This window comes from Cryptomeria japonica, chromosome 6 (assembly GCF_030272615.1).
Source record: "Cryptomeria japonica chromosome 6, Sugi_1.0, whole genome shotgun sequence".
In the NCBI taxonomy this organism is placed as follows: Eukaryota; Viridiplantae; Streptophyta; class Pinopsida; order Cupressales; family Cupressaceae; genus Cryptomeria; species Cryptomeria japonica.
Genome location: NC_081410.1, coordinates 585,626,160 through 585,653,165, shown reverse-complemented (window position 1 = coordinate 585,653,165; position 27,006 = coordinate 585,626,160). Strand labels below are relative to the sequence as shown.

At 37.3% G+C, this 27,006-nt stretch overlaps 2 protein-coding genes across 7 annotated transcripts; one reads left to right on the top strand and one right to left on the bottom strand.

The window, feature by feature from the left end:
• Positions 1–21: 21 nt before the first annotated feature.
• LOC131035667 (transcription termination factor MTERF8, chloroplastic) lies at positions 22–25,340 on the top strand. 6 transcript variants are annotated; one of them, XM_057967389.2, is made up of 2 exons: positions 22–1,419; positions 25,157–25,340. In XM_057967389.2, exon 1 carries the CDS (start codon positions 127–129, stop codon positions 1,306–1,308), a length of 1,182 nt encoding a protein of 393 aa, XP_057823372.1. In that variant the 5' UTR covers positions 22–126; the 3' UTR covers positions 1,309–1,419; positions 25,157–25,340. The 6 variants fall into 6 exon arrangements, with proteins under 6 accessions (XP_057823372.1, XP_057823371.1, XP_057823369.1 ...); XM_057967388.1 differs by lacking the exon at positions 25,157–25,340 and adding an exon at positions 2,831–5,436; XM_057967386.1 differs by lacking the exon at positions 25,157–25,340 and adding an exon at positions 2,817–5,436.
• On the bottom strand, positions 6,282–6,947 carry LOC131035707 (secreted RxLR effector protein 161-like). The gene is made up of 2 exons (XM_057967446.1): positions 6,808–6,947; positions 6,282–6,684 (listed from the first exon to the last, which is right to left on the bottom strand). Exons 1-2 carry the CDS (start codon positions 6,945–6,947, stop codon positions 6,282–6,284), a joined length of 543 nt encoding a protein of 180 aa, XP_057823429.1.
• Positions 25,341–27,006: the final 1,666 nt, after the last annotated feature.

Below are 27,006 nucleotides of genomic sequence, written 5' to 3'. Positions count from 1 at the left end.
AATTTATTTTACCATACAACTGAGCTTGGTAGAAACCCTAACCTATTTTTATTAATTTATTTTACCATACAACTGAGCTTGGTAGAAACCCTACCCTATCCTTCTGTTGTTGCTTCAGCTTCCACGATGAGCACCACGTTATGCTGTAACCTATTTGTTGTTGTAGCAGCTCCCATGAACTCCATTTTATGCTGCAAATTGTTTTCTATTCGTCCATTCCATTTTCGCAATGTTTTCTCAACTATAGCTCATTCTCAGAGCCTCGTTTCACTCTTCGACTCCTCCAAACTTAACATGTCTGAGGCCGACATTACTCGGATCCTCAAGTTGGCTCCCCAATTCCAGAATCCTCGAGCTCTCCTCAAGGTAGAGCAGTTTATTCATTCGTTGAAGAAGCACGGCTGCTCTGAAGTCCAAATTGCTAAAATAATGAAGACAATGCCCCGGCTTATCGGAAGAGCAGAAGGAACATTGGAACCTAAGCTCAAACTACTGGAAGATTTCGGTTTTGTGGATCGAAATCTGGCCAAACTTTTGACGATCAATCCATCCATTTTGTGCAATAGCCTTAATTCCAGTCTTCTTCCCAAGATGGTGTTTCTTAAGGAAGTATTTCAGTCACAAGATGTGCTCGTTAAAGCCCTGTTAAAATCACCAAGACTTCTCAGTTTTAGCTTGGAGAAGAACCTCAAGCCCTCGTTCGCTTTTTGGCAAGGATGGGGTTTTTGTGGGACGGGGCTCTTTAGCTTCTTACGGGTACAACCGGACGTTCTCTCGCGCACTTCTCTAACGCCTGCACGCGTGGATCTCATTCACAAGATTGGCGTTGACAAGGAAAGCAAAATGTTCAAATATATTGTAAGTATAGTGGCTGTTAGCCGCGTGGAAACGTTAGAAGCCAAGATAGAGAATCTCAAATACTGCGGGCTCTCGGCTGAAGAAATCTGGCAACTATTTGGAGCTTGCCCTCTACTCCTTAAATTCTCCAAGGAAAATGTTAAGAAAAAAATGGACTTTCTAGTTAATACCATGGAACTCCCTGCAAATTATGCAGTGAAGCACCCTGGGATATTAACAGTCAGTTTGGAAAAGACTACGAGGCCCAGGTTTCTGGTTTGGCAGAAAATCAAATCCATCAATGACTTCAACATTGCTTTTTTCACGGTATTGTTGATGACAGAGGCAAGGTTTGTTAGCAAGATTATAAAAGGGCATCCTGAATCTCAAACACTATGGACAATTTATGAAAATGCCATCTCTGATGCCTCCAACCGCACATTGCGCACAGAGAGCTCAACAAAACCATAATTTTGGATGGAGAAAGTGAGCGTCAGGACTCAAAAAGCACAGCAAATTAACTGATCGAGTCTTTGGCAGAAGGCAGGCAAGCCCTTTCCATCTAGTTGCGCTTTAAGCAAGGTACGCATTGTAATGATCAATTTTTTGAAGAGAGCTAATTGCTCGCCCTGCAGCCATTAAGTGTGATGTAATTGGCGAATATAAAATACATAGAAGATTTGTTACATCTGAAAATTATCTCAGAAATTTAATTGTTATGTTCCAAATGGGAACTCTCCAAGTGTGCGGAGCGAACGATAATGTTGTGCAAACAAGTTTTCCGGCACCCACATGTTTGAAGAAGTTGTAATTATGGGTTTGGTGTAGTAGCTATTAGAACACCAGAGTCAGTTCTTCAAGAATGAATACATGAAATCAGTAAACCAAAACATTAGGCTTTTCCATTTATAGTGGAAGTTCATCAGTAATAACATCAGAAAACATTATTAGTTGGAAGTCGGTTAAGAAATGGTTCAAATCATAGTTTTGGGACTTAGCCTTACCAGTTCAAGCTCAAGTCCTGGCACAACAAATTAAAAAAAATGTATTCCTAGAGAAATTAGACATTTTGACATATATTGAAAGTGCAAATCGTCTTAAATTTCAGTGAACAGGTTGCTGTGTTACATATAGCAGATACCCAATTTGAGAATCTACTCATGATTTAATGAATTTGAGATACTTAATAGATTAAACGAGTTGCTGAGGGTCTAAAATTTTAAAATGGTCGCTGTTAATTAAATGATGATAAGTCTTTTGAGTTTTAGTGTTCAGGATTTTTGATATCGCTTTTGACTTTATGAAACAAGGCGGCCCCGAGATTGATTTAGTCTCAGGCAAGTTCTACCAAAAACACAGCAACGTAGAAGATTCTGCAAATTTCTGTCAAAATTTGTGAGTTGATAGAGTCAAGACACCAAAGTTTGCTGCTGCTGGCTCAGCTTAGGACTTTGTAAGTCTACCACAGATGCTTGGTGATGCAAACTGACTCCTACAAATCAGGAGGCACAATCAGACCGATTCCTCAGAATCAGGAGACATGTCTTACTGTATTTGTTATAAGTAGCTAATAATGGCTCAAATGGGTGGGAAACAACCGTTACGTGATTATTAAAAATTGAGAGTGAAGTGTTCTGTTAGGAGGGGGTGGCTTTGTGAGCAAAGAAAGGAGACATTCAACTGAAGATTTGTAACGATGGAAAGGGGGGGTAGGGGAGTTGAACTTTGAGTTTTGTAAATATTTTCTATGTTAATGGAAACATATCTTCTATAATCTCCTTGCTGTTTCTAAGTGCTATTAACTGTGCTCCATTAACCCTTGCTTATAACTGTATCTGTCTGCTGTCATACAGTGGATGCTCTTCAATTTCTTTCTGCGTGTATTTTGAAAGGTTTGTGGATGTTCTAAGTGCTGCATCAGTTTGGTATCAAAGCAAAAATACATTTAATGAGAGATATTCACTGAGTTCTGTTCTCAGTCATTCTTTGGCAGCGGAGGTGTTGTGAATACAATGTGAGGCTGAATTAAAGAGAAAAGCGAGATCTGTTGGTGTGAAGATCAAAAGAAAAGGAGGGCACCACCAAAGAAGATGGTAAGTAGTTTGAGGCTACATATATTCAAGACCGAGGTCAATATGAGTCCGCATTTGACTAGGTCTTCTTGGCAGTGCGAGTGAATGCCATTGCTGCTGTTTTGAGGATCTTGTACGTGCTGGGAGCAACATCCAAATTTTCTAGCATCAAATGCAAACTAGAAATATTTTTGGGTGAGGAAATCTGAAGGCTGCTGAGTCAAAAGAGGTGAGAAATCTATTGATATAGTAGATTGCTGTTAGTTCTGAGTTATAGTTGTTGAATAAGCATTCCACCTAAAAGGAGACACAAATATGATAGTGTTGTCGGCCTTCAACAGATCGGGTATGGAGCTCACCATAGTATGATGTGTTGCAGCCATAACACAACCTTTTTGAGCCTTCACATCTTCCTTTAGAAAGAAAGTGACATTGTAATGATAGCAGTTCAAGTGAAGTATCTGCATTTTCAAGTGATCCTGAAGAAGATTGAATTAGGATAAAGCATTGAAGATTGAAGTAAGAGAAAGCATAGGAAGAAGGGATTTGAAAGCAAGGAGGGGAAGATCAAATTTTGTTTTGAGCAGAGACTTTCCATTTTATCTGTTAATATATGATGTTACTGTTTTTTTACTTGATATATTCTGGAGGCTTATTTCCTCATTGATCTGCCTTATTAATTGGTGGGCACGGTGGATGATTCCCTTACTTCCAAACTGCTGTAGTTGTCAAAAGCCAATTGAATCTCCCTTTGTTGAAACTGTGTATTTGGTTTTTGGCTGTGCATGCAAATATGGAATGGTACCATGTTGTTAAAATGGAGGATAGTTAAGTTGGAAGGAAGGGTTAGACAAAGGTAGAGGAAGAAGCTAACAAACGACCAAAATGAATTGCAAAAAGTTAGAGATTGAGCTGAAAGAGTTCTGATGCCTGTGGGAGGAATGTGAGTTATGGAACAATAAACAAGCAAAGAAAAAGAAATTTACAGCAAAGGTGTTGAAAAGTTGTGAGAAGGTGAAAAAGAATGGTGGGCGTAAATATTCATCTTGCGAGCAAGAGCCATTCTCAGAGAGAAAAGCCATCGAGTCAAGGATTAGACAAGGTATGGAATTGTTAGAACAGGGAAATATAAAATTCCTTGAAGTTTTGGTAGAAATATGAGTGGATAAAAGACCTTTGAATGAGATGTTTTTAGAGTTATAGAGAGCAGAGATAGATAAATGGGATGATGATAAAGAGGATAAATGGAATGGAATTGTTGATTGGCGTTACCTTAAAGAAGGGGATGGTATTCAAGAGGACAATGCAAAAAGAGAAGAGTTGGAAGATTGCAACGAAGAATAATGCAGCTTATCACAAAAGGAGGCCCAAAATGTTGTAGCAGTGGAAGCAATCCACATTGGAGAAGAAGCTGCAACAAAAATGGAGATCTTTGGGATCTTCATATGTGATGAAGATTTATTGTTTTTACAAAACAAAACTTGCCTGGAGCAGCTAGAGGAATGTCTAGACTCTAGAGAATCCCATTTGTGAGGAAAAAGGAATAGAAGATCTTCACTTTCCTATGGAAGTAACGAGGGTGACTCAGGGACGAAATAGAAGCACAAATATCTATTCTGCAACAAAGAAGGATATGAAAAGGAGTGGATTTGTGGACGACATCATGTGGATTCAAGAAACAGAGACCTTATAAAAGAACTTGAAAGCATGCCTGAATGGCATAACATGGAGGAGGAAGCACTTATGGGAAATTTTCATTCCCTTAACTTTGTTTCTGTTTTTAATGATTTTTTTGCAGGTGTGATAGGAGCTGGTATGAGTGATGCGAAGAGCAATGATGATCTTCAGTGGAGGAGGACTACTAAGCCTTCAAGGAGCTGGGAATAAAGGAAGAAAACCAATTGGCAGAGGAGGATACTTACTCCAACAAGAGGCTGTGGGCGGAAGAAGAAAAAATGTGATAATTTGTGGAGATATCTAATGTGGTGGAAATGAACTCCATGGCTTGATTCTTTAAGTCAGAAGGATGGTTCTATCATCTATTCCAAACTCTTTTTTGGATGTTTGTTGCGACAACATCCTGGGATAAAAAACACAATCCTGCATCACAAAAATAGAAAATGTAATAGTTAGGTTGTTAAGATCTCAGTGTTTTAACTTGTTGAAGTTCGTTTAATATAAATAAGCATTGAACTAGGAGGTTCAAAAATTTTAAAAGAAGGGGTGATTGTTGCAAACTGACACCTATGAATCAGGAGGCACAATCAGAACGATTCCTCAGAATTAGGGAATAGTCTTAGCTGTATTTGCTATGTTTATATGTAGCTAATAATGGCTCAAACTGGTGGGAAACAACTATTACTAAAAATAGAGAGTTAGTGTTCTGTTAGGAGGAGGTTGCTTTGTTAGCAAAGAAAGGATATGTTCAACTGAAGTTTTGTAATGATAGAAGGGTGGATAGGTAGGGGAGCTGAACTTTTAGTTTTGTAAATAGTTTTCTGTTAATGGAAACGTATCTTCTGTATTCTCTTTGCTGTTTCTAAGTGCTATTAACTGTGCTCTGTTAACCCTTGCTTATAAGTGTATCAGTCTGCTGTTATACAATGAATTCTCTTCAATTTCTGTGTGCATGTACTTTGAAAGGTCTGTGAACGTTTCAAGTGCTGCATCTCTTGGTCTCTTAAATTTATGTTGTTAACAGTGTTCCTCAGAGTTTGGGGATAGACCAATGGGTTTTGGAGGTGAATTTCTTTTTCCAGACATTGTGGACCGCAGTAAAAATAAAATAGAAAAATCAATATCTGAAACATAAAGTGCAAAAATTATTATTGAGAAGTAATTGGTAAAAATTTAGTTGTATTAACAAATGATCAAAAAGATCATTATAAAGAATTACAACAACGATGTTTCTAAAAAGAAACAATCGTAAAAATAGAAAGAAACTAAATTTACAATATTTATATAGTTGACGATTAAATAATAATAAAGAATATTATTCTAATACCTTCACTTAATGGTCAACCTGTCAACAACACCAAGCTGCCCCTTGAATTTAACAAACTTATTTGGGTTGAGAGACTTGGTGAGAATGTCTGCAGTCTGATCCGCAGTTGGAACATACTGCAACTGAACTGACCCATCTTCAACCAACTACTGAATGTAATGACAATGAAGCTCTACATGTTTGGTTGTTTCATGGAAGATTGGATTCCTGGCAAGTTTGAGAACTCCTTGATTGTCTGAGAACAAGGGAGTCGGGCTTGCTTGAGATATTTGCATATTTGCAAGCATCCGACAAAGCCAAACTGCCTCACACACTGCCTTAACTACTCCTCGATACTTCGCTTCTGTTGAGGGGAGAGCCACTTCTTGCTACTTTTTACTAGTCCATATGACTGCACAAGATCCCAAGCTAAACACATATCCAGAGGTTGATTTCCTGTCATCAACTGAACTTGCCCAATCTAAATCTGTGTAGCCACTAAGTGTAGGATCATGACTCTTAGTGTAAAAAAGTCCATAATCAGAGGTGCCCTTCACATAATGTAGCACACGCTTCGTTGCTACCCAATGATTAGCTTTGGGGGTTGTCATGAAGCATGAAATGTAGCTCACTGCAAAACTAAGATCAGGTCTAGTAGTAGTAAGATAGATGAGATTGCCCACTAGTTCCCTGAATTGTGTTTCATCTATAAGAGGAGAATCATACTTGGTTGACAACTTCAGTCCTGTCTCCATAGGTGTGAAAGCAAGTTTGCAATCTTGCATTCGAAACCTGTCAAGCAAGTTCTTGACATACTTAGACTGAGAAATAAAAATGCTACCATCAGTCTGCCAAACCTCAACACCTAAACAATAATGGAGAAGCCTCAAATTTGTCATATCAAAAGCCTTGCACATGTCTCGTTTGATTTCTGTAATCAAATGTGTTGAACTGCCAGTAATGATCAAGTCATCCACATAGACAACAAGGAAGAGAACATCATCACCAATGTTTGATATACAGATTACTATTAGAAGGGCTACGCTGAAAACCATGAGCAACTAAGTACTGATCAATCTTGATGTACCACGCTCGAGGATCCTGTTTGAGTCCATAGAGTGCTTTCTTAAGTCTACATACTTGATGTTCTTTGTCGACAACCTTGAAACCAAGAGGCTGTGCCATGTAGACTTCTTCTTGCAACTCACCATTGAGGAAGGCACTCTTAACATCCATTTGATGGACTTTCCATCTAAATTGAGCTGCAATAGTGAGAAGAAGACAAATGGTACTCATCTAGGTAGTAGGAGCAAATGTCTCCTCATAATCAATGCCCTCTCGTTGTGTGAATCCTCAAGCAACTAATCTGGCCTTATACTTATCCAAAGTACCATCTGCATGATACTTGACCTTATACACCGATTTGCAGCTTGGGCTTTTTCCTTGGAGGAAGATAAGAGAGAACCCAGGTGTTGATCTTCAGAAGACTTTGGTATTCTAGATCCATTGCCTGTTCCCAATCTGGAATCCCTTTTGCCTCTGTATAGGTTTGAGGCTCACAAATACTATGAATGTTGGCCATGAGAGCAAAGTTAACTGTATTGTGCTATTTGCCCTTATTTCTGACCCTCAATGAGCTCATTAGGACAAAGATCACTGATTGTCTTAGCCCACCATTTAGGTCGGAGAGTAGACGTGCCAACATCAGATGGAGGAGGAATAATTGGAATTGGAGGTTTGTTGTGACGTATTCACACATCGCCCCATTGCAAATGGGGACCCCTACTTTTTGTTTTCTAGGGTTAGTTTTCTTTGCTTGGTTGTCTGGTCTTGGTTATTAGCCTTTGCATTGGAGAGTAGGTCTACTTGAGTTGAGGTGGGTCAGTAGGTGGTCCAGGTCAAGGTCTCTTTGAAAGCCTTCTCTAGGTCAAGCCTTGCTCTTGTTTCTAGGTTAAGTCTTGATTGAGTTTGAGGAAGTCCTTATATTATCTTGTTAGGAGTCTTGCCTTTTGAAACCTATGTCTTTGAGTTAAGGAAGTGAATGAAGGTTTTAAAGGTTTGTATCATCAAGGATTTTCCCTTTAAAGGTTTGAGTTGGTCAAGTCAATGGATGACGAGTTCTTGTCCTCTAGGCATTGATTGGTATAAAATTGACCTATTTTGCCCTTACAAATGCCTAACGACCAAGCCTAGACTTGAAAATTTGGAGAAAGGTCAAGAATTTGAGCATTTTTGCAAAATTTGCTCTTGACCCTTCCAAAGGGTCTAGAGCGAATTTCCTTAGACTCCTCTCTTGCCCCCAGTTAAGACCTCAAATCCTTGCTCCTACGCCTTGAACAATGAGGAATGACCTATTTATGCCTTGTGAGCATATTCAAACAAGATTGGATGATGAAAATGTTAGGAATTTGACCAAAATGACAAATTTTGCTCCCGACCCTTCCAAAGGGTCCAGAGCGAATTTCCTTTGATCTTCTTATTTAGGTCAAAATCTTTGGCGCGATTGAGGCAAGATTGATTCATGCAGGCCTTGTGAGTAAGTTGCAACCAAGTGAGGAAGGTTCTATGAGGAATTTGTGCAAAAAGACAAATTTCGCTCCAAACCCTTCCAAAGGGTCTAGAGCGAAATCCCTAGATAGGTCTTGTCCTTCCAAAGGTACCTAAGTGAAATTGTTAAGATGCACTTTTCATTCAACATTTTTACTAGGCACTTCCTTAAGGTGATTTGTTGGCATGTCCTAAGGTGAGAACAATGTGATAGAGGGTGAAGTCTGAGTGTTTGGATGGTGTCTAAGACTAACTCCTCAAATTCTCTCCTGACCCTTCCAAAGGGTCCAGAGTGAATTTCCTTATATCTCCCTTCTTGGTCCTAATTTTAAACCTTATCCCTATGGTGTGATTGAGAGAGTATTGATGTGTGAAACAAAATGAAGTGATGGAAAGTGAAGGATTTGCGTATAATTGCAAAATTCGCTCCCAACCCTTTGAAGGATTTGAGCATAATTGCAAAATTTGCTCCTAACCCTTCCAAAGGGTCCAGAGCGAAATCCTCCAAAAGACTTATTTCTTCACTAGGGACACCAAATGGTGGACATACATGGCAAGGAAAGGATTCAAAAAGACAAGTTAAAGCTAGATGAGTGAAAAGAAGGAAGAATTGGGTCTAGAGGAAGAAATTCACTCCCGACCCTTCCAAAAGGTCCAGAGCGAATTTCTCAAAAACATGTATTGTCCTCACAATTTTAAAGCAAATTGCCCTCAAGGTATTTTCCTAAGATGGTTTGAAGCTAATCAAGCAAGCTAAGAGAAAACTTTATCAAGGACAAGCCCTATTTTCCAAATTTCGTTCCTGACCCTTCTAAAGGGTCCAGAGCGAAATTTGTCTAAGCTCCTGACCTTTCCAAAGGGTCCATGGCGAATTTCTTCATAAAGCATTATACCTTGCACAAACCTTTAAACTAACTCATTCCCAAGCATCTTTGAAGGCAAAACACTTGTTTTTGACGAGGAAAGGTTGAAAATGAAGTCAATAATGGAAAATTTGAGCCTAAAACATCAATTTCGCTCCCAACCCTTCCAAAGGGTCTAGAGCAAAATTCTTAGAAAGACTTATTTCCTCACCAAAAGTATTGAGTAGACATCACTTTGAGAGCAAGTTGGCTTGAGTATGATAAGGTAGGGGTGGAAAAGTTAAATCCAAGGCAAGTTGAATGTGAATTGAGCCTAAAAATGCAAAATTTCGCTCCTAACCCTCTCAAAGGGTCCAGAGCGAAATCCTTAGATGGACTCTCAATTCCACCTAGTGCACTAAGGGAGCCTTGTTTTGATAACGAATTGACTTGATGGTGATAAGAGGAGGTGTAATAAGTTAAATTCAAGGCAAAGAAAGGATGAATGAATGATGAATTGAGCCTAGGAAGAATTTCGCTCCTGACCCTTCCAAAGGGTCTAGAGCGAATTCTCCTAAAAACACATATTTCCTCCTTGTTCAAATCAAAGTTTTTGTTCCTATGATATGATTGAGGGATGATTGATGTATACTTGCCTTGAGAAGTGAATTGAAGCAAAGGGAATGATGAATTAAAGGCTAAATGACAAAAAATCGCTCCTTACCCTTCCAAAGGGTCCAGAGCAAATTTTCCTAAGACCCTCCTTTTTGCTTCAAATATGAACTAATTTCATGCCTTGGAACCTCAACTAGGACGTTATCATGCCTTGGAGACAATTGAAGTAAAGAAAAATGATGAGAAAGTGAAGAATTTGTGCAAAATGCAAAAAAATTGCTCTTGACCCTTCCAAAGGGTCCAGATTGAAAATCTCATTATAGGTCATGTACCTTGGAGAGGATATAGAGCGGAAATCTTATTATAGGTCTTGTACCTTGGAGAGGATCCAGAGTGAAAATCTCATTATAGGTCCTCTACCTTGGAGAGGATCCAGAGCGCATTTTATTATAGGTCCCGTCCTTGGAGAGGATCCAGAGCGAAATTAATCTTCATGCCTTCTTGTTGATGATTTAAGGTAAGAAATGCCATGTTAGAATCAATATATCATGTGTACTTAATCATCTTTTGTTTGTTTTGCAGATCAACAAAATCAAGATGGAGGAAGGTTAGGCCAGGACAAGGGCGACCTCTTCCAGTTTCATCATCATTAAGGACACTTCAAATGCATGGAGGAGGACTCAAGGTGCTTCCAAGTTGGAGGACTTCAAGTGTTCAAAGAGTTGCACGTAAAAGACCAAGATATCATCAAAGGCCTCATTCTACCACACAGAGAAGCCACAGGATGTCAAAAGAAAGATCTTACAAACACTTCAAGGCAAAGTGAGCTACTAAAGAAGGTGACTTGACCATGACTTCCTATCACCATAATGCAAAATCAAGAAGGAGGCTTCATCAAACACATGAGAGTCAATGAGAGGTACATCATTCATCAAGCACATCAAAGACAGAGGAAGATCAACCAGGTCAGTGCAAGGGTACGTTGAAGAAGTAGATAGTTTCAGAAGAGTTAATCAATGTTAGCTTCTCATCATCATCACAGTGAATATCAAAAAATACAACGTTCCTTGATTAACCAAGCACAAGCGCAAGACAAGGTGGCATCCCAATCACTGTTCCTCCAGTCAAATAGGTCCACATTAGCATGTCTAGATTCAATGTACCTGACTCACTAGTGATGACATAAACTTTGAGGCACCTACCCTTGTTTCCTATTGGGTCTCAAATATTGAATGTGGCTAAGGGAGTTTGTTGTAACAAACTCTAATTAGGGTTTCCATCTTCTAATCCTAGCCATTGATTGTAAATCAATCAGAGCCATTGAAATGTAAAGGGCTCTTTATATAAGGCTCTGGCTCTTCATTTTGTAAAGGTTAATAGCTAAGAATTAGTAGCTAGAATAGTGAATAGAATAACAATTAGAGTAGATTAGGAGGAGAAGGCAAGAAATTGTTGCCTAAATTGTAAATGAACTCCATTTTCATTGAAGTTATGGTGAAGTGTGTCGTTTCTTTGCAATATGCATAGTCTCTTATTGAATCTTCGTTTTAGATGATAGATAATTAGATTGAATGAAGTTACTGAATGCACTCGCGTGGAATGTTTAGTCCAAACCACTAGCCTCTTGTTGATTGTAAGGGTGTCCTGCGTGGTCAATTGGCATTGAATGAGCTTAATCTCGAGTCGTTACGCGTCTATTGTTCATGCATTAACTTGAATGGTGATCAGTGTCAGATGGTGTAACGATTTGAACATATTCGAAGCATCCCTTAGAAGATCGCACTAAGCTGGTGTTGAATTGTTCAGTTTGATGGTGAGACCTAGCCCAGTAGGACTCCAACTAGTCATTCATCCATCTTCTCGCATTCTAGGCCTTAGAGTAGACTTTATGAGCCTTTCACTTTTTGCTATTTCTTTATTCTCCTTGGTGAGTAGATAGGACTTGAGTTCCAACAAGTCAAGCTTTCAAGCATACAAATGTAAGTCCCCTTGTGAATCCAGCATAATCACATCACACCATAAGAGCTTATCCACACATAGAGACCCTACATACTAGAACCTTGGAGTTGCCTCGACTGATCCTTAGGCGAAATCTTCAACATTCGGGGAAACTTTGTTCAAGGAAGGATAAGATACCTTGGTATTTTATTCTATGTTCGCATGTGCATAAAAAACACTTCAACAAGGTGGAAGAGGATTTGGAACAAGTGGAAGATTAGCATCATTCGAAGGAAATTTAGGTAGTGCATCATCAAATACTGAATCTGCATCATCCCTCCCATCAGGTGAACCAAATGGAAGACAAACACCTAAATTAGAAGCCTTCAAAGGTTGATCCTCAGAATTATGCTCAGACGAGGAAAGCTGAAATAGTCTTCGGTCTTCATCAAAGACAACATCACGATTGAAGATAAGACGATCAATGTCTACAACAATTAGCCGATAGGCCTTATGGTTGTCACTGTATCTTGTAAACATAAGCTTCTGACTCTTGGAATCCTACTTAGAGCGCTTGGCATCTGGAATCCATACATATGCTAAAGAGCCAAAAACTTTCTGATGGTTGATCTTGGGTTTGTGACCAGCCCATGCTTCCTCAGGAGTCTTCCCCTTAACATTATGTGTGGGAAACCGATTAAGGAGATAGACTGCAGTAAACACTACTTCGGCCCAATATTTCTTAGGAACATCCGGTGTTCCTTCATTGACCTAGCCATTTCTGTAATGGTGCGATTGCGACATTCTACAACATCATTTTGCTGAGGGGTGTAGGGTGTGGTTAACTGACGTTTTATGCCATGTGTATCACAGAAAGTGGAGAAAGCGGTAGAACAAAACTCCCCCCCATCATCAGACCTAAGAGTAATAATAGAACAACCAGACTCTTTTTCTACTAAGGCCTTAAATTTCTGAAATATAGGAAACACATCTGATTTCTGTCTGAGAAAGTAATAATAGAACAACCAGACTCTTTTTCTACTAAGGCCTTAAATTTTTGAAATATAGGAAACACATCTGATTTCTGTCTGAGAAAGTACACCCACATTTTGCGACTGAAATCATCAACAAAAAGCAAGAAATACTTGCACCCAGTAACAGAAGGAGTATTCAATGGACCACATACATCAACGTGGACCAACTATAGTACCTTAGAGGCTCGCCATGAGTCACCATCCTTGAACGGTGTCATGTGTTGCTTCCCAGCCTGACAAGCTCCACAAACTCGCTAATTCTGAGTTTGAATTTCGGGTAGGCCATGTACTAAATCTTCCCGAACAAGCTGAGCAATGCTTAGGTGACCATATCGCTGATGCCATAGACTGGTGATAGAGGAGAATTTTGTTGTGAAGGCATACTCAAGAGAATCACTTGTATCCACAAGTCTGTAAAGACCATGATCCTCGATACCAACAACAACAATAGTGTGTGTCGCACGATCAACAATCGAACACTTATGTGCATTGAAGATGACATCAAGCTGAGGAGAATGCCACATAATCTGACTCACTAAGAGAAGGTTTAGTTCCATGCCAGGAACGTAGTATATAGTGAGGAATACGAGATTCCTCCCACCAGACTGCATTTGAACATTGCCCTTGCCGACAACGTTATACTCTTCACCTCCTCCAAATATGACAAAATCAATATATGGAGAGAATTTTGTAAACCAATCACACGTGTGAGTGAAATGTCGAGAAGCACCAAAATCTATATACCAAACAGAAGATTTCACATGGTCGACAGGTCTTTTAGCCATAAAGGTGTAAAAGGCAGCCTCTTTCTGCTCTGTGTGCTCAATGACATTGGCTTTAGGCTGAGGCCCCCTGCTTCCATTGTTCGGAAGCTATCCAATTGCGACAATCCTTGATCATATGGCCATATTTGTGACAATAATTGCACCGAACCTTCTTCTTCTTCGAACCTTTGTGAGACTGGCTGGAGCTCTTCTGCTGAGATGATTGAGAGGATTGAGCTTTGCCCTTATCCTGGTTACAGGATTTAGTTGCAAAGGCTTGTTTAGAGGAGGACGAAGTGGCACCACTACCAAACTATTGTTTCCAATGATCCTATTGTAGAAGTTTGGTACATAACTCTGGAAATTTCAGATCAACATTCGTAGATGTAATGTTGAAAGTTCCTATGAAGTGCTCGTAATATTTTGGTAGACTTTTTCAGGGTTATGACTACCATATCCTTTTCCTCCATTTTCCGACCAATAACTTCGAGCCAATCTTGAATGTCCTTAATCTTTGTGAGATGCTCCTGTAAGGATATGGGTTCATCCATCATGATGGAGAATAACTGGTTCTTCAGGAAGAACGCTCGGCTTTTGTCGAATGTCTCATGCAATTCCTTCAGATGCTTCCAGATTTCTGAGGCTGATTTGCCTGAAGCAATTTGAGGTAACTGGTCATTTGTGACAAAGAGCTTTAGAAGCATGACGACTTCCCAATTGCAATCATCAAATTTGTCTTGATCTGATTCGGCTACAGAAAGACGAGATTCTTTTCCCAAAACCAGATCATCAAGGCGGCGATATTCAAAAATTGTCAACATGCGTTGCTTCCAGGTGTTATAATTTTTGCCATTAAATTGCTGACTGCCTTCCAACATCAAGTTGGTCAATGAAGCCATCTTGCACGTTTCCCAATGCATGGTAAATGAGAGAATCTGAAAGGACATGAATATGAAACAAAGGAAGAAGCGGGTACGATTTTTTTTAAAATGTATGATTGGCACAAATTTCGAGTCTAATCTGTGGGCACAAAAACCAAGGCACAAAAAGGATGCACCCAAAAAATCTGATGACAACCCAGTTGAGGTCTTGAAAAACCCACAAGGAATCTGTAATCAGAATAATTTTTGAGACTGCAGATGAAGGGCAAAACCCTAACCAAATTTGTAGAAACCCTAGGTCGTGAAAAAATGCAGGATGCTGAAAAAATTCTCAAGTTTAATGAAGAAAAGATTAGAAGGGTTGAAAAATCCTAGCCGTTGTTGGAAGAAGACCCGGAAGGCGTAAAAGAATTAAGAAAACACAGACTGAGGGCATTGGGAAAAATATTGCAGAAAAGCTTGAAGGAGCTGTCGCCAAAAATTCCAACGAAAATGCTTCCGTCGTGCTTAGAGACCACGCGGAAGAAAAACCCAAGTTGTGCGGTAAATAGAAGCCGCGAAAAACTGCAAGTCGAGGGCGATTTGTAGGCCATGAAAAATCACACGAAAAAGAAAGATGCGAAGCGATTCCGACACAGAGGTAATCGGATGTTCAAAACAATTCATGAAATGACTAATACGACGATTCCTGCATCTGGAGAACTGGACCTGCAGAGAGGAGCCCAAGGAACAATTTCGAAAAAGAAAAAAAAGTTCCAAATAAAAAACTGAAAAATTCTCTTTGAATTTTTTGTTGAATATTTTTTTGTAAAAAATCCTTTAGCTCTGATACCATATTAGTGAGAAGTAATTGGTAAAAATTTAGTTGTATTAGCAAATGATCAAGAAGATCATTATAAAGAATTACAACAATGATGTTTCTAAAAAGAAACAATTGTAAAAATAGAAAGAAACTAAATTTACAATATTTATATCATTGACCATAAATAATAATAAAGAATATTATTTTAATAAAAATGAGTAAAAGAAGATGCAACTTATCATTTATGTATCTGATGCAAGTAAAAGAAGCTGAAATTTATACAAAATTGTACTGCTGTACATCATTATGTCTCAGAGACAGCAAATCTTACTATGTCTCGTCTTTAGTATCTTGAATGAAAATTGCAGCATTAACCAAGACGTTTCATAGCATACTAGAATTTCATAATTAATGCCTCTATTAATATAGTGATCATACAATCTATTGCCACATTTTATGTCGTGGTGGGATTCTGCCAACTCTCCTCTGGCCTATATACAAGTATATAATGCAGTCTCATGTGCATCTAACAGTGAAAGCCATTTTCATTTTCTGTTATCAAATAGTACGTTACATTTTCTAATCATAGTTATTTTTCATGACTTATTGTTTATGTATATCATCAAGAAGTGTAGATAGATGAATCCATCAACACAACAAAAAAAAAAAAAAAAACAGTTATAGTTGAAAATAGACATATTCATGCAAAACAATAAGAAACATGCAAAAATTTTGGATGACAGCACCCAAAAACAAACTTTGTATTAGCTTACTTTTTGAACATGAAATTCTATGCATGTGGCCAACAAAGCTTTGGAAGACATCTATCTATGAAAGCGATTAATAAAAAATTTAGTCACTAAGGAAATTTCTACCTTAAAATCAACCTATAAATATGCTAACATTCACAAGTTTCCAACAACAAAATTAAAGTGTCCGTGGCTTTCTGCACGCTTATAAAAATGGAGGAGTTTCTATAAGGCACTCTTGTAGTTTGTTTTTTGTGACTGTTGTTGTGTCTGATTTTTAAAGACTTGGTTCCTTTTCGCTAATAGTTGTTATTAATTGTTGTTATAGCGTTGTTTCTGCACTATGATTTTTAATTGTTTTACTATGTAAAGGGTTAGTGCCCTTATTCTCACTGCTTTATTAATCAAAAACAAAATATTGGGAAACCGATGCTTCAATCAATAGTTTCAGAGAACTGGAGAGAGAAAGTGATGTAGCCCTCTGACTATGCTTGTGCCGTTAAGAATCGTTGTTGCAGATGTTGGTTTTGAAATCTATGCTTGATAATCTTAGTAGAATAACATTAGAGCAATATCGAGGCTTCACGTGATTGCCACATGGGGATTATATATTGAGTACATCACTACTCTTATTGCTAGTAAATTTATCCTAATTGGGATATTAATTCTTCTAGGTCATCTTCGTTAATGCATGATAGCTTTGGTAAGATAAATGATTGAATGAGAGATAAATGAAGTCTCTCATTCAATCATTTATCATATCGATAACTATGATAAAATCTTCAAGCAATTAATTCCTCTTTGATAGCCATTCTACATTTGCATATAAATAACCTATTCATTGATAATCATATTATGTAGTTTGTTTATGTTCATCGATTAATAAATCTTGTATTTAATTTATATCGATTAACATAAATAATGATAAATAAATGATTAATCAAAACACCAATTAATATCGAGTTGCATATGATATATAGGGTGGCATTATATTAAAGGTTACCGATAGTTATCGGGTGTTAAGCCCACACCGATAGTTATCGGTTGTTGAGGCTAACATGCCAATAACTATCGACTGTTAGCATTGTGCGAACATCGATGTTTGTTATAATACTTCTACACCGGTTGGTATTAACGTTGAACATGCATTTGTTTAGTATAAACAAAGAGGCACGATCAAGTAATGTCTTGATCGGTCATGACCGATCAAGGCATTGCTTGACCGTACCCCATTTGTTATATACTTATATTGAGTGGCATTTGTGAGATAGGACATAGAAAATATTAAATGCTCCTCTCAGCTGCCACAAACAAGAAGATAGTCAGATTCATACACTAAGGCTATAATATATACAACAAGATTATTTTAATAGAATATAACTTGCATATTGAATGTAAATTGAACATCATTTACATGGTATCAGAGCCAAGTTAAATCGAACGTGAGGCTGTTCAATTTTACGTAAAATTCAAATCAAGTATATATTCAACATCACAATCCTATCAATGGCTAGCACTATCATATTTGAAGACAGACTCGCAGGGGGTGACGACTTCTCCGCATGGAAATTCAGAATTCAAATGATTCTAAAAGAAAATAAAGTTGAATCATTTGTAAAGACTGAAACTAAAGAACCTGAGACTGAACCTGACAAAGCAATTTGGAGAGAAGGAAATGATAAGGCTATCAAAATCATAGTTGATGGGGTAAGGAACAATATTATGCCTATTATAAAGAAACATGAAACAACCTTCAACATGTTCAAAGCACTTGAAGACGCTTTTGAGATATTCAATGCCAGTAGAACCTTGGCTCTAAAAAGAGAGATAAATCATATAGCCATGATAAAAAGGGAATCAGTCAATGCCTACTTCATGCGAATATCTACTTTAAGGGATGAACTAGCAACCCTTTGATATTAGATCCAAAGCAAAGAATTAACCCTCATTGCTTTAGATGGGTTGCCTAGTATCTGGGAAATGTTTTTCCAAGGCATCAGTGCAAGGGATAACTTTCCAAAATTCGATAGGCTAAAGGCTGACTGTCTCCAAGAGGAATCAAGGCAAAATAAGAAAGGGATCAAACAAAAGAATATAGATGAAGATATTCAAATTCTAGCTACGAACTCAAACAAAAAGGGCAAGCAGAAGCAATTCAGGAAGAGAAAAGGTCGTCACAGCAAGAACTCCTTCAAGAAGGACCTCTCAAATTCAGTGTTATAGATTTGACAAATTTGGGCACTATGTTGCTAAATGTCTAGAAAGAGCTAAACAAGCCACATTTGCCAAAACAGGAAAATCAAAAAGGGAAGGGGACTCCAAGAAGTATGCGCTATATTCAGCACTCACAAATCAAGCATCAAACAAAGTGAACTCCTGGGTGATCGACAGTGGCTCATCCAGACACATCAAAGGATTTAGAGAAGTACTAGACTCCATGAAAAAGGAGAATGATGAGGAGGTAACCATTGGAGATGACTTTACACACCCTGTCAAAGGAGTTAGAAATTGCACCATCAAACTAAAGTCAGGTGTATCATTACAACTTAGAGGAGTGCTATATGTTCCAGGCATTAAGAGGAATCTTGTCTCAATATCAGCACTGGAGGACAATGGATACAAAGTGACCTTCATGGAAAACAAAGTGTTGGCTTGGCCAAAGAACTCATCCATCAAGAAAGCTAAAACAATTGGTAAAAGACAAGGCTACTTATATGAGCTATGTACAGAGCCCAACTTAGCCCTAATTCATGAAACTACAAATGCCAATGAAATCTGGCATAGAAGACTAGGCCACCTAAATTTTAGAGCCTTATCATCAATGAGAGACCTTGTCACAGGTCTACCTAAGCTAAAACAATATCATTCAAGGGCATGCACAAGATGTGCCCTAGGTAAAAATACTAAGGGTGCTTTTCAGAGTAGTACTAGGAAAACAAGTAAAATTTTAGAGTCAGTTCATTTTGATGTATGTGGACCTATGCTTGTAAATTCATTGGGGGGATTTCTGTATTATGTAATATTTGTTGATAACTACTCTAGGAAAACTTGGATCTACTTTTTGAAATGTAAAGAATCAGAAGAGATCCTTAATAGGTTTAAAGAATTCAAATCACTAACAAAAAACTACTCAAGAAACAAAATTAAAACCCTAACAACTGATAATGGGGGGAATACACATCAGAATTATTTAAAGAGTTTTGTAAAAATTCAAGGATTAAGAGGGAGTTAACAATACCTTACAACCCTCAACAAAATGAGATAGCAGAAAGGAAAAATAAGACAATTGTTGAAGCTGCCAAAGCTATGATTCTTGGTCAGAATCTAAATATCAATCTTTGGGCAGAAGCAACAAAACATATGTCCTCACTTTCATCTTGAAGATAAGACCCCTGAGGAAGTCTTTACTAAATCAAAACCGGATATAAGCCACCTTAGGATTTTTGGATGCCCTGTCTATATTCATGTACCTAAGGAGAAAAGATTAACATTAGAGCCTTCTGGAAAAAGGGGAATCTTTGTAGGATACAGTGAAACCTCCAAAGCCTACATGATATATATACCTGGTCAAAAGAATATTGAACTAAGTAGGGATGTGATCTTTGAAGAAAACTTAGCCTTCAAAAGAGCCCAAAGCTCTATAGATCCTAAAGTCTATATTCCCAACCCTAGCTTAGATAGAGATCCTACTCCTAAGCTTCAGAGGGAGAATCCTGAGGAAAATGAGTGAAACTCAAAGTCCACCTAGAGAAAACCTCAAGAAAAGACCACTATGGGCCACCAAAACTGTAGAAGAAGCTCAGAAGTTTGTTGCTCCCTTAGGAACCTTCAGAGAAAGCAAAAGGCCTAATAAATTCACTAGCTATGTTGCCCTTATGAATGGTCTCTCTAAAGTTGAACCAAACAATGTATTGGATGCACTTGAACATCAAGTATGGAAGTATGCCATGTCTGAAGAGTATCAGTCCATTATGAAAAATGATGTTTGGGAGATTGTTCCTAGGCCAACCATGACATTTGTGGTTTCATCTAAATGGCTTTTCAAAATCAAACATGTTGCAGACGACAGTATTGAAAAACACTAGGCCAGATTTGTAGCTAGAGGCTTCTCACAAAGGGAGGGAATAGATTATGAAGAAACTTTTGCACCTGTTGTCAGTTATACATCAGTAAGAGTTGTATTAGCCATTGCAACAACAAAAGGGTGGAAGGTACACCAAATGGATGTTAAGACAACCTTTCTAAATGGTGAGATCTCAGAAGAAGTCTACCTAGAGCAACCTGAAGGGTTTGAAATTCATGATACAGAGTTTCATGTGTATAGACTCAAGAAAGCTCTCTATGGGCTCAAATAGGCTCCCAGGGCCTGGTATGAAAGAATTGACACCTATCTCTTAGGACTAGGCTTCTCCAAAAATGATGCAGATCCTAATCTCTACTACAAAAGAAATAAAGGTGGTATGCTAATATTGATTTTATATGTTGATAACTTATTAATCACAGGAAATGATCACCTTATAGATCAATGCAAGAATGATCTATCCAAAGAATTTGATATGAAGGACTTAAGACTCCTTCATTACTTCCCAGGATTGGAAGTATGGCAGAATTCTGACAACATTATACTAAACCAAGGAAAGTACACCTTGGATATTTTGAAGAGATTTAGAATGCTAAACTGTAGACCCATGACCTCTCCTATAGAAACCAACTTACATAAACTTAAAGAAGAAGCATCAGAGTCACAACCCATTGATCTTACTCAATACAGACAGATGATTGGGTCCTTGATGTACCTGGTAAATACAAGACCAGATATCTGTTATGCAGTTAATGCTCTAAGTCAGTTTATGTGTGAACCGAAGGAGATACACCTGGTTGCAGTAAAACACATTATGAGATACCTACAAGGTACCCTAAACCTTGGTCTCAAATATGAGAAAGTTGATATAGACTTACATGGATTTACAGATTCAGATTGGGTTGGAAGTGTGACAGACAGGAAAAGCACTTCAGGGTGTTGCTTCAGTCTAGGTTCAGCTATGATATCTTGGATCAGCAGGAAGCAGTCTTCTGTAGCTAAAAGCTCCACCGAGACAGAATACATTGCAGCTTATATGGCTGCTCGAGAGGCAGTATGGCCTAGGAAGTTACTGGTGGGGTTGTTTGGAGAACCTATAAAACCCACTCTTATACATTGTGACAACCAGAGCTGCATAAAACTTTCAGTAAACTTTGTGTTTCTTGACAGATCCAAGCATTTTGAGATTCCATACCATTATGTGCGAGATATGGTAGATAGGAATGCAATTCAACTGGAATATGTTTGTACATGAGATCAAACTGCAGACATTCTGACCAAACCTCTTTCCAGAGTGAAGGTTGATCACTTCAGAAAAGGTTTAGGTATGATAGAAAGGGAATTTGCTTTGTAATCTATATTTGCATACCTATAAGATGTTTAATGTGTAAACCTCTTTATCATGATAGGACAATTTTTGGATTCTATCCCTTGGGTTCATATCTAAGAGGTGACAATCTCTCAAGATAGTGAACACTTGAATGGGGACATTATAAGGTGACGATCTTATAATGTCCAAACCAGTTATCATGTTGGATCTCTAGTGTGTCATGGATGTGCCATGATTGTGTTGTGATGAAACATTTGTATAAAGTGTTATTGCACATATCACAACTTGGATAAGATGAGATATTAATCTTTCTCATATGATTATCCTTAATTATTGCATGTGTAGGCAATACTGATATCACATGCTTAGGTGATATCCTGTCAATGTGATGGACTTCAGTATCACGTGTTTAGGTGATACTTCATATCATATGATTAGGTGGTATGATTTCCTAAAAATGTCTAAAATGCTAACTATCAATTGAATTGTGATGCTTGAATATATTGTCTACATTCATCTTACCTAGCTAAGAGGGAGTGTTAATGCATGATAGCTTCGGTAAGATAAATGATTGAATGAGAGATAAATGAAGTCTCTCATTCAATCATTTATCATATCGATAACTATGATAAAACCTTCAAGCAATTAATTCCTCTTTGATAGCCATTCTACATTTGCATATAAATAACCTATTCATTGATAATCATACTATGTAGTTTGTTTATGTTCATCGATTAATAAATCTTGTATTTAATTTATATTGATTAACATAAATAATGATAAATAAATGATTAATCAAAACACCGATTAATATCGGGTGGCATTATATTAAAGGTTACCGATAGTTATCGGATAGTTATCGGGTGTTAAGCCCACACTGATAGTTATCGGTTGTTAAGGCTAACATGCCGATAACTATTGGCTGTTAGCATTGTGCGAACACCGATGTTTGTTATAATACTTCCACACTGATTGGTATTAACGTTGAACATGCATTTGTTTAGTATAAGCAAAGAGGCACGATCAAGGAATGTCTTGATCGGTCATGACCGATCAAGGCATTGCTTGACCGTACCTCATTTGTTATATACTTATATTGAGTGGCATTCGTGAGATAGGACATAGAAAATATTAAATTCTCCACTCACCTGCCACAAACAAGAAGATAGTCAGATTCATACACTATGGCTATAATATATACAAGAAGATTATTTTAATAGAATATATTTGCATATTGAATGTAAATTGAACATCATTTACAATCTTCATACACAAATTTTTAAGAGGTTTCTTATTAGTATGATGAAGAGATTCAAGATATCAAGAACCAATGCACTTGTGATTTTACCAAATCACATTGTAGGTTATCATGTTCTAATCCTCAATAAAACCCTATATTATAAGCTATAATTAGGGGACCAAATATTGTGTGATATCCTTGATAGCTAATCATAAGGGTTCTAGAATACTAGCATTGAATTAGGATCTTGTTAGAGGTTCCTCAATATAGGTTTACTAATTGTTAGCCTAGACAAGCATTTTCCTACCTATTGTTAGGTGTTAATAATTGCTGGAAATCATTAATGAAACTTTGGTTATGGGAACCTATGTGTAGATCCTTTGAGAGACCTTGTGAGGAAAATTACATTTGATTTCAATCTCATTTTGAAGTGGATACCTAAGCAGTCCTTGGGCAAAGGATGCCCCTATGACCTCAAGCTTGTAGGGTGGGTGTTTAGGGGGATAAGTCCCAGATTTTGGGGTTCCTAATTCGTTTGACCTTATCTCTACACAAAATTGTTGCGAATTAAGGTGCCTGAACCTTAATTGTTCCTAAGCATTGTATTTATTTATATAATGATTTAATTGTAATTTCTTGCTCATCATATTTTAGATCATTTAGTGTGACATGGCATGATGAATTGTCTTCATATTGGGAGGTGACATGAAGATGACAAGAATGTATTTTGTTCCTATGTGGGAAAGTAGGTGTCCCACTTTAGTAGAGATATTTTGCCATATGTTAGCATCTTAGAAACCTATGTAAGTCATTATTGTATGACAAATTCTTATGGCAGGTTGGACAAGTGTTAGAAGGCATCTTGCATGGAGAATATGGGTGCCTAAGATGGGTTATGATGAGTTGTAAGAGAATCGGTTAATTTTGGTAATCTGTGATAGAATCTTTAATAATTGTAAGTGTTGTCATATTTGATAGATTTTATGAGAGTTTTAAGGTGCATACAAGCATCTCTCATACCCGTTTTTAGCAAAAATGAAGTTCCCAAGTTTGGAAGTATGTGAGAGGTTAGAAAAGGATGTGCATGTGTCAAATTTCCGCTTATAGGTGGTCGAAAAATATGCCACATGGATTTTGATGACCCTCTCTTTCAGCTTTGTCTAGAAGCCTCTTTAAAAGAAAAAACATAGCATATTAAAGTTGCACATTGGTTCTCAGAGGTATTTTTGGTTTCATCATTTTCTTTGATTTGGTATCAAAGCTTAGATTTATGGTTTACATGTGCTTTCATGTTCATGCATGTGAGTTACAAGTACTTGCATGTGTGTTGCATGTACTTGCATGTTAATGCATGTGAATTTCCATGGTATTGAGTATCTTGAATAAATTGGTAGTTTATTAATCCTTGTTTGATTGGAAGTTTTACAGTTGATATTATTTTTTGGATGCATTAGGCATTTTGAAGGATAGAAAAGATAAAGTTTTATGGAGTTGATAAGGTGTTTACATTTTATTTGATATTGATTTGGAAGCTCTTGTTTGACAACATATTATGACCCTCATGCATGCTGGTTTTCATTCTTTCTATGGTTGTGTGTAGTAGAGTATTCATGTTGGGTATCTGTGTTTGGTTCCTTGATTATATGAAGAAATTGTGTTTGTCATGACTATGGTTTAGTGTGCGTATGCCAAGTGCTTGCATTTAGTCCTTTGTATTGGAAGACACCATTTCATTAGTTTGAATGCATTTAGGCTACGAGATTGATCATTGAATGATTTGGAAGCTTTTGAAATAGCCTAGCTCCTTCGTGTGCATGTACTTAATGATGGTTGTGGAGTTGGCCTACAAATGGGCTTGAAATTCTTGGACCTCTTTTTTCTTTTGGTTGGTTGTACTTGCCTCTTTCAATTTCATGTTGGTTGGATTTGAGGGTTTTATAGATTTTTTGTTCAAAATCTATGGTTATGCTTATTTGAAATATTCCATTATTCAGGTTTTTAACCATTTTGGTGATTTTTAGACTTGTGGGTCTTCAAGATAAGTGGATATGGGTTTGCATGTATGTCACATGACATGATGGTTTTGTAGGTTTTACACAAGTCATCAAAACTTGTGGTTTTGTAGATTCGCAAATAAGACATTTTTCATATTATGATTCTTGGGTTGTTTTTGGATGCAAGATAGTTTGTAGTTTTGCATGTATGTTTCATGCATGGTATGAGGAGGTTTGTAGTTTTCTCAATGAGGAAATGTTTGCATATATTTTGCCATTGGATATTTTTGGGTTGTAAAGTTGGTATGTTATATATATTTGAAAAGATTTTTGACAACCTATTTCCTCTAAAGGTTTTGTACTTTTTTTGTTCTACTAAAAGATGTGAGATTGAATAGATGGTTTTTTCAAGTTTTGTATGTTAACAAAAATTTTACTGGTCTGCAGATCTGTGGGAAAGATTTTGTTCAGGCTATTAGACCTTTGTGGATGGAGAAAAGTTTCAGATTTGCAAGAATGCTAATTTATTTCATTAGATATGGTGCTCAATTGTAGATTTGTTTGGAAAATCAAATCTATGTTTGAATATGCAAGTTATGTCAGCAGGCCAACCATTTGATTGCAGTGAGATGACTCAGATGTGGATTGTCTATATCCACTAGGTTGATTTAGTGTTGATGTAGACTTTGTTAGTTGGCCTTGTCTATGGTCATTTGTACATTGGTATGGTATTTTGAGATAAGAACATGGATGATGTTGAGTACTTGAATCATCAATTACAAGGACTTGTAGCATGTTGTTTATCTTCTAGAGTTGGAGATCTTAGTTCTACTTATTTTTGTTGGCATTGCAAGATAAATATTTGATTGTGTTAGAGTCATGGATTATCTTCATTTAGGAGATGTTCGTCATGATGCCATGAGTAGCTCAATATCTTGGTGTAGTGGGAGTTATCAGGAGAGACATGGATTCATCTTTGGTGATGGTTTATCTTACTTAATGTTTGTGGATGTTTTGGAGGAACTCCTAGATCTTGTTGTTGTAGAAGAGTTATTTCACATGGCCTTCTTGCACCAAGAGAACATAGTTGTGGTTACTGGCTTTTTAAGAGAATTTACAATGCTATTTAAACGATGGTGGGAGAAGTGTTCCATTCATTGCTTTCATAAGGGGATGTTGGTCATTCTTTCACACCAGAGGTTAATAAACTTGAGCAAGTAGCCGACATAGGGGTACAACAATAGGTGGAAGAGGTGAGCAACAGGGTTGAAGAGGTCAAGGACAAGTTGCAAAGGGATGTAGACAAGTTCAAGCATACACCTAAAGTGAAGAAGTAGGAAGTTCGTTACAAGGATGGAGGAGGTATGGTAGCAAGTACTGATGCAAATTCAACAACATTCTCAGATGAGAAAAGAGTCAAAGATCATCCATCAAATAGGTCTCTGAAGTTGAAGCATATCCAAGGTGCCAAAGAATTCAGAAAGACAAGAGATAGTGCCTATTTTCGGTATTTGGTTCATTGAAAGGGTCTACCAAATGGAGCTATGACTTGGAGGTCAGAGAATGTTACACCCCATTTTGGCATTACTATTTACTTTTACCTATTTTGGTTAAAATACTGTAAGCACATGAATACTCTTTGAATGTATTTGGAAATTAGACGAATGAATGGGCAATCATTCTTATATCATGAATATTTAAAAATGGATCATATGATGTTTTAATAACAATTGACTACTGTTGTAATGTGTTGAGTTGGATGCAAGAAATGAATGATCCTCTAGAGGGGAGGGAGAGTATCACTCAGGAGAGGAATTTGGTTTGGTAATCTTAATATATGTGCCTTTTGAGCTATCACACACTCACCACCTAGTTGGCCAAGTCGAGTTGGATTAGTTGGGTAGCGATATGATGTCTTATGTCATTTGGGTAATGTTTTATATTGGTGATGTTTAGTGAAGTGTCAATATGTCTTGGTTTGTATATCCTTGCTTGGAATCTTGGATCAAAACTCTTTGATAGATTTTAGTCTTTATGCTTTCATATCTATCTATCGACATATTAATCGATTAATAAATATATGTGATAAGAGTTTATATTGATCGTTAATAATTATTATTATTTGATTATCAAATATATATTAATATATGTATATATATGATATATATACATAGACTAATGTATATTTAAATATATTTATAATGTTTAATTTTTGTGAGTTAATACTTGTTTATTTGGCACACACACACACACACAATCGACCGTTTGCATTAGCCTTAGGTGGTCAACAAGTGTAT

What these genes read in the sequence shown, in the direction of transcription:
- LOC131035667 (XM_057967389.2), top strand. Translation starts at nt 127, where the DNA reads ATGAGCACCACGTTATGCTGTAACCTATTTGTTGTTGTAGCAGCTCCC.
- LOC131035707 (XM_057967446.1), bottom strand. Translation starts at nt 6,947, where the DNA reads ATGGTTTTCAGCGTAGCCCTTCTAATAGTAATCTGTATATCAAACATT. An exon ending in ACAGAAATCAAACGAGACAT is followed by an intron (nt 6,685 to 6,807) that starts GTGCAAGGCTTT and finishes CTTGCTTGACAG; the next exon opens with GTTTCGAATGCAAGATTGCA.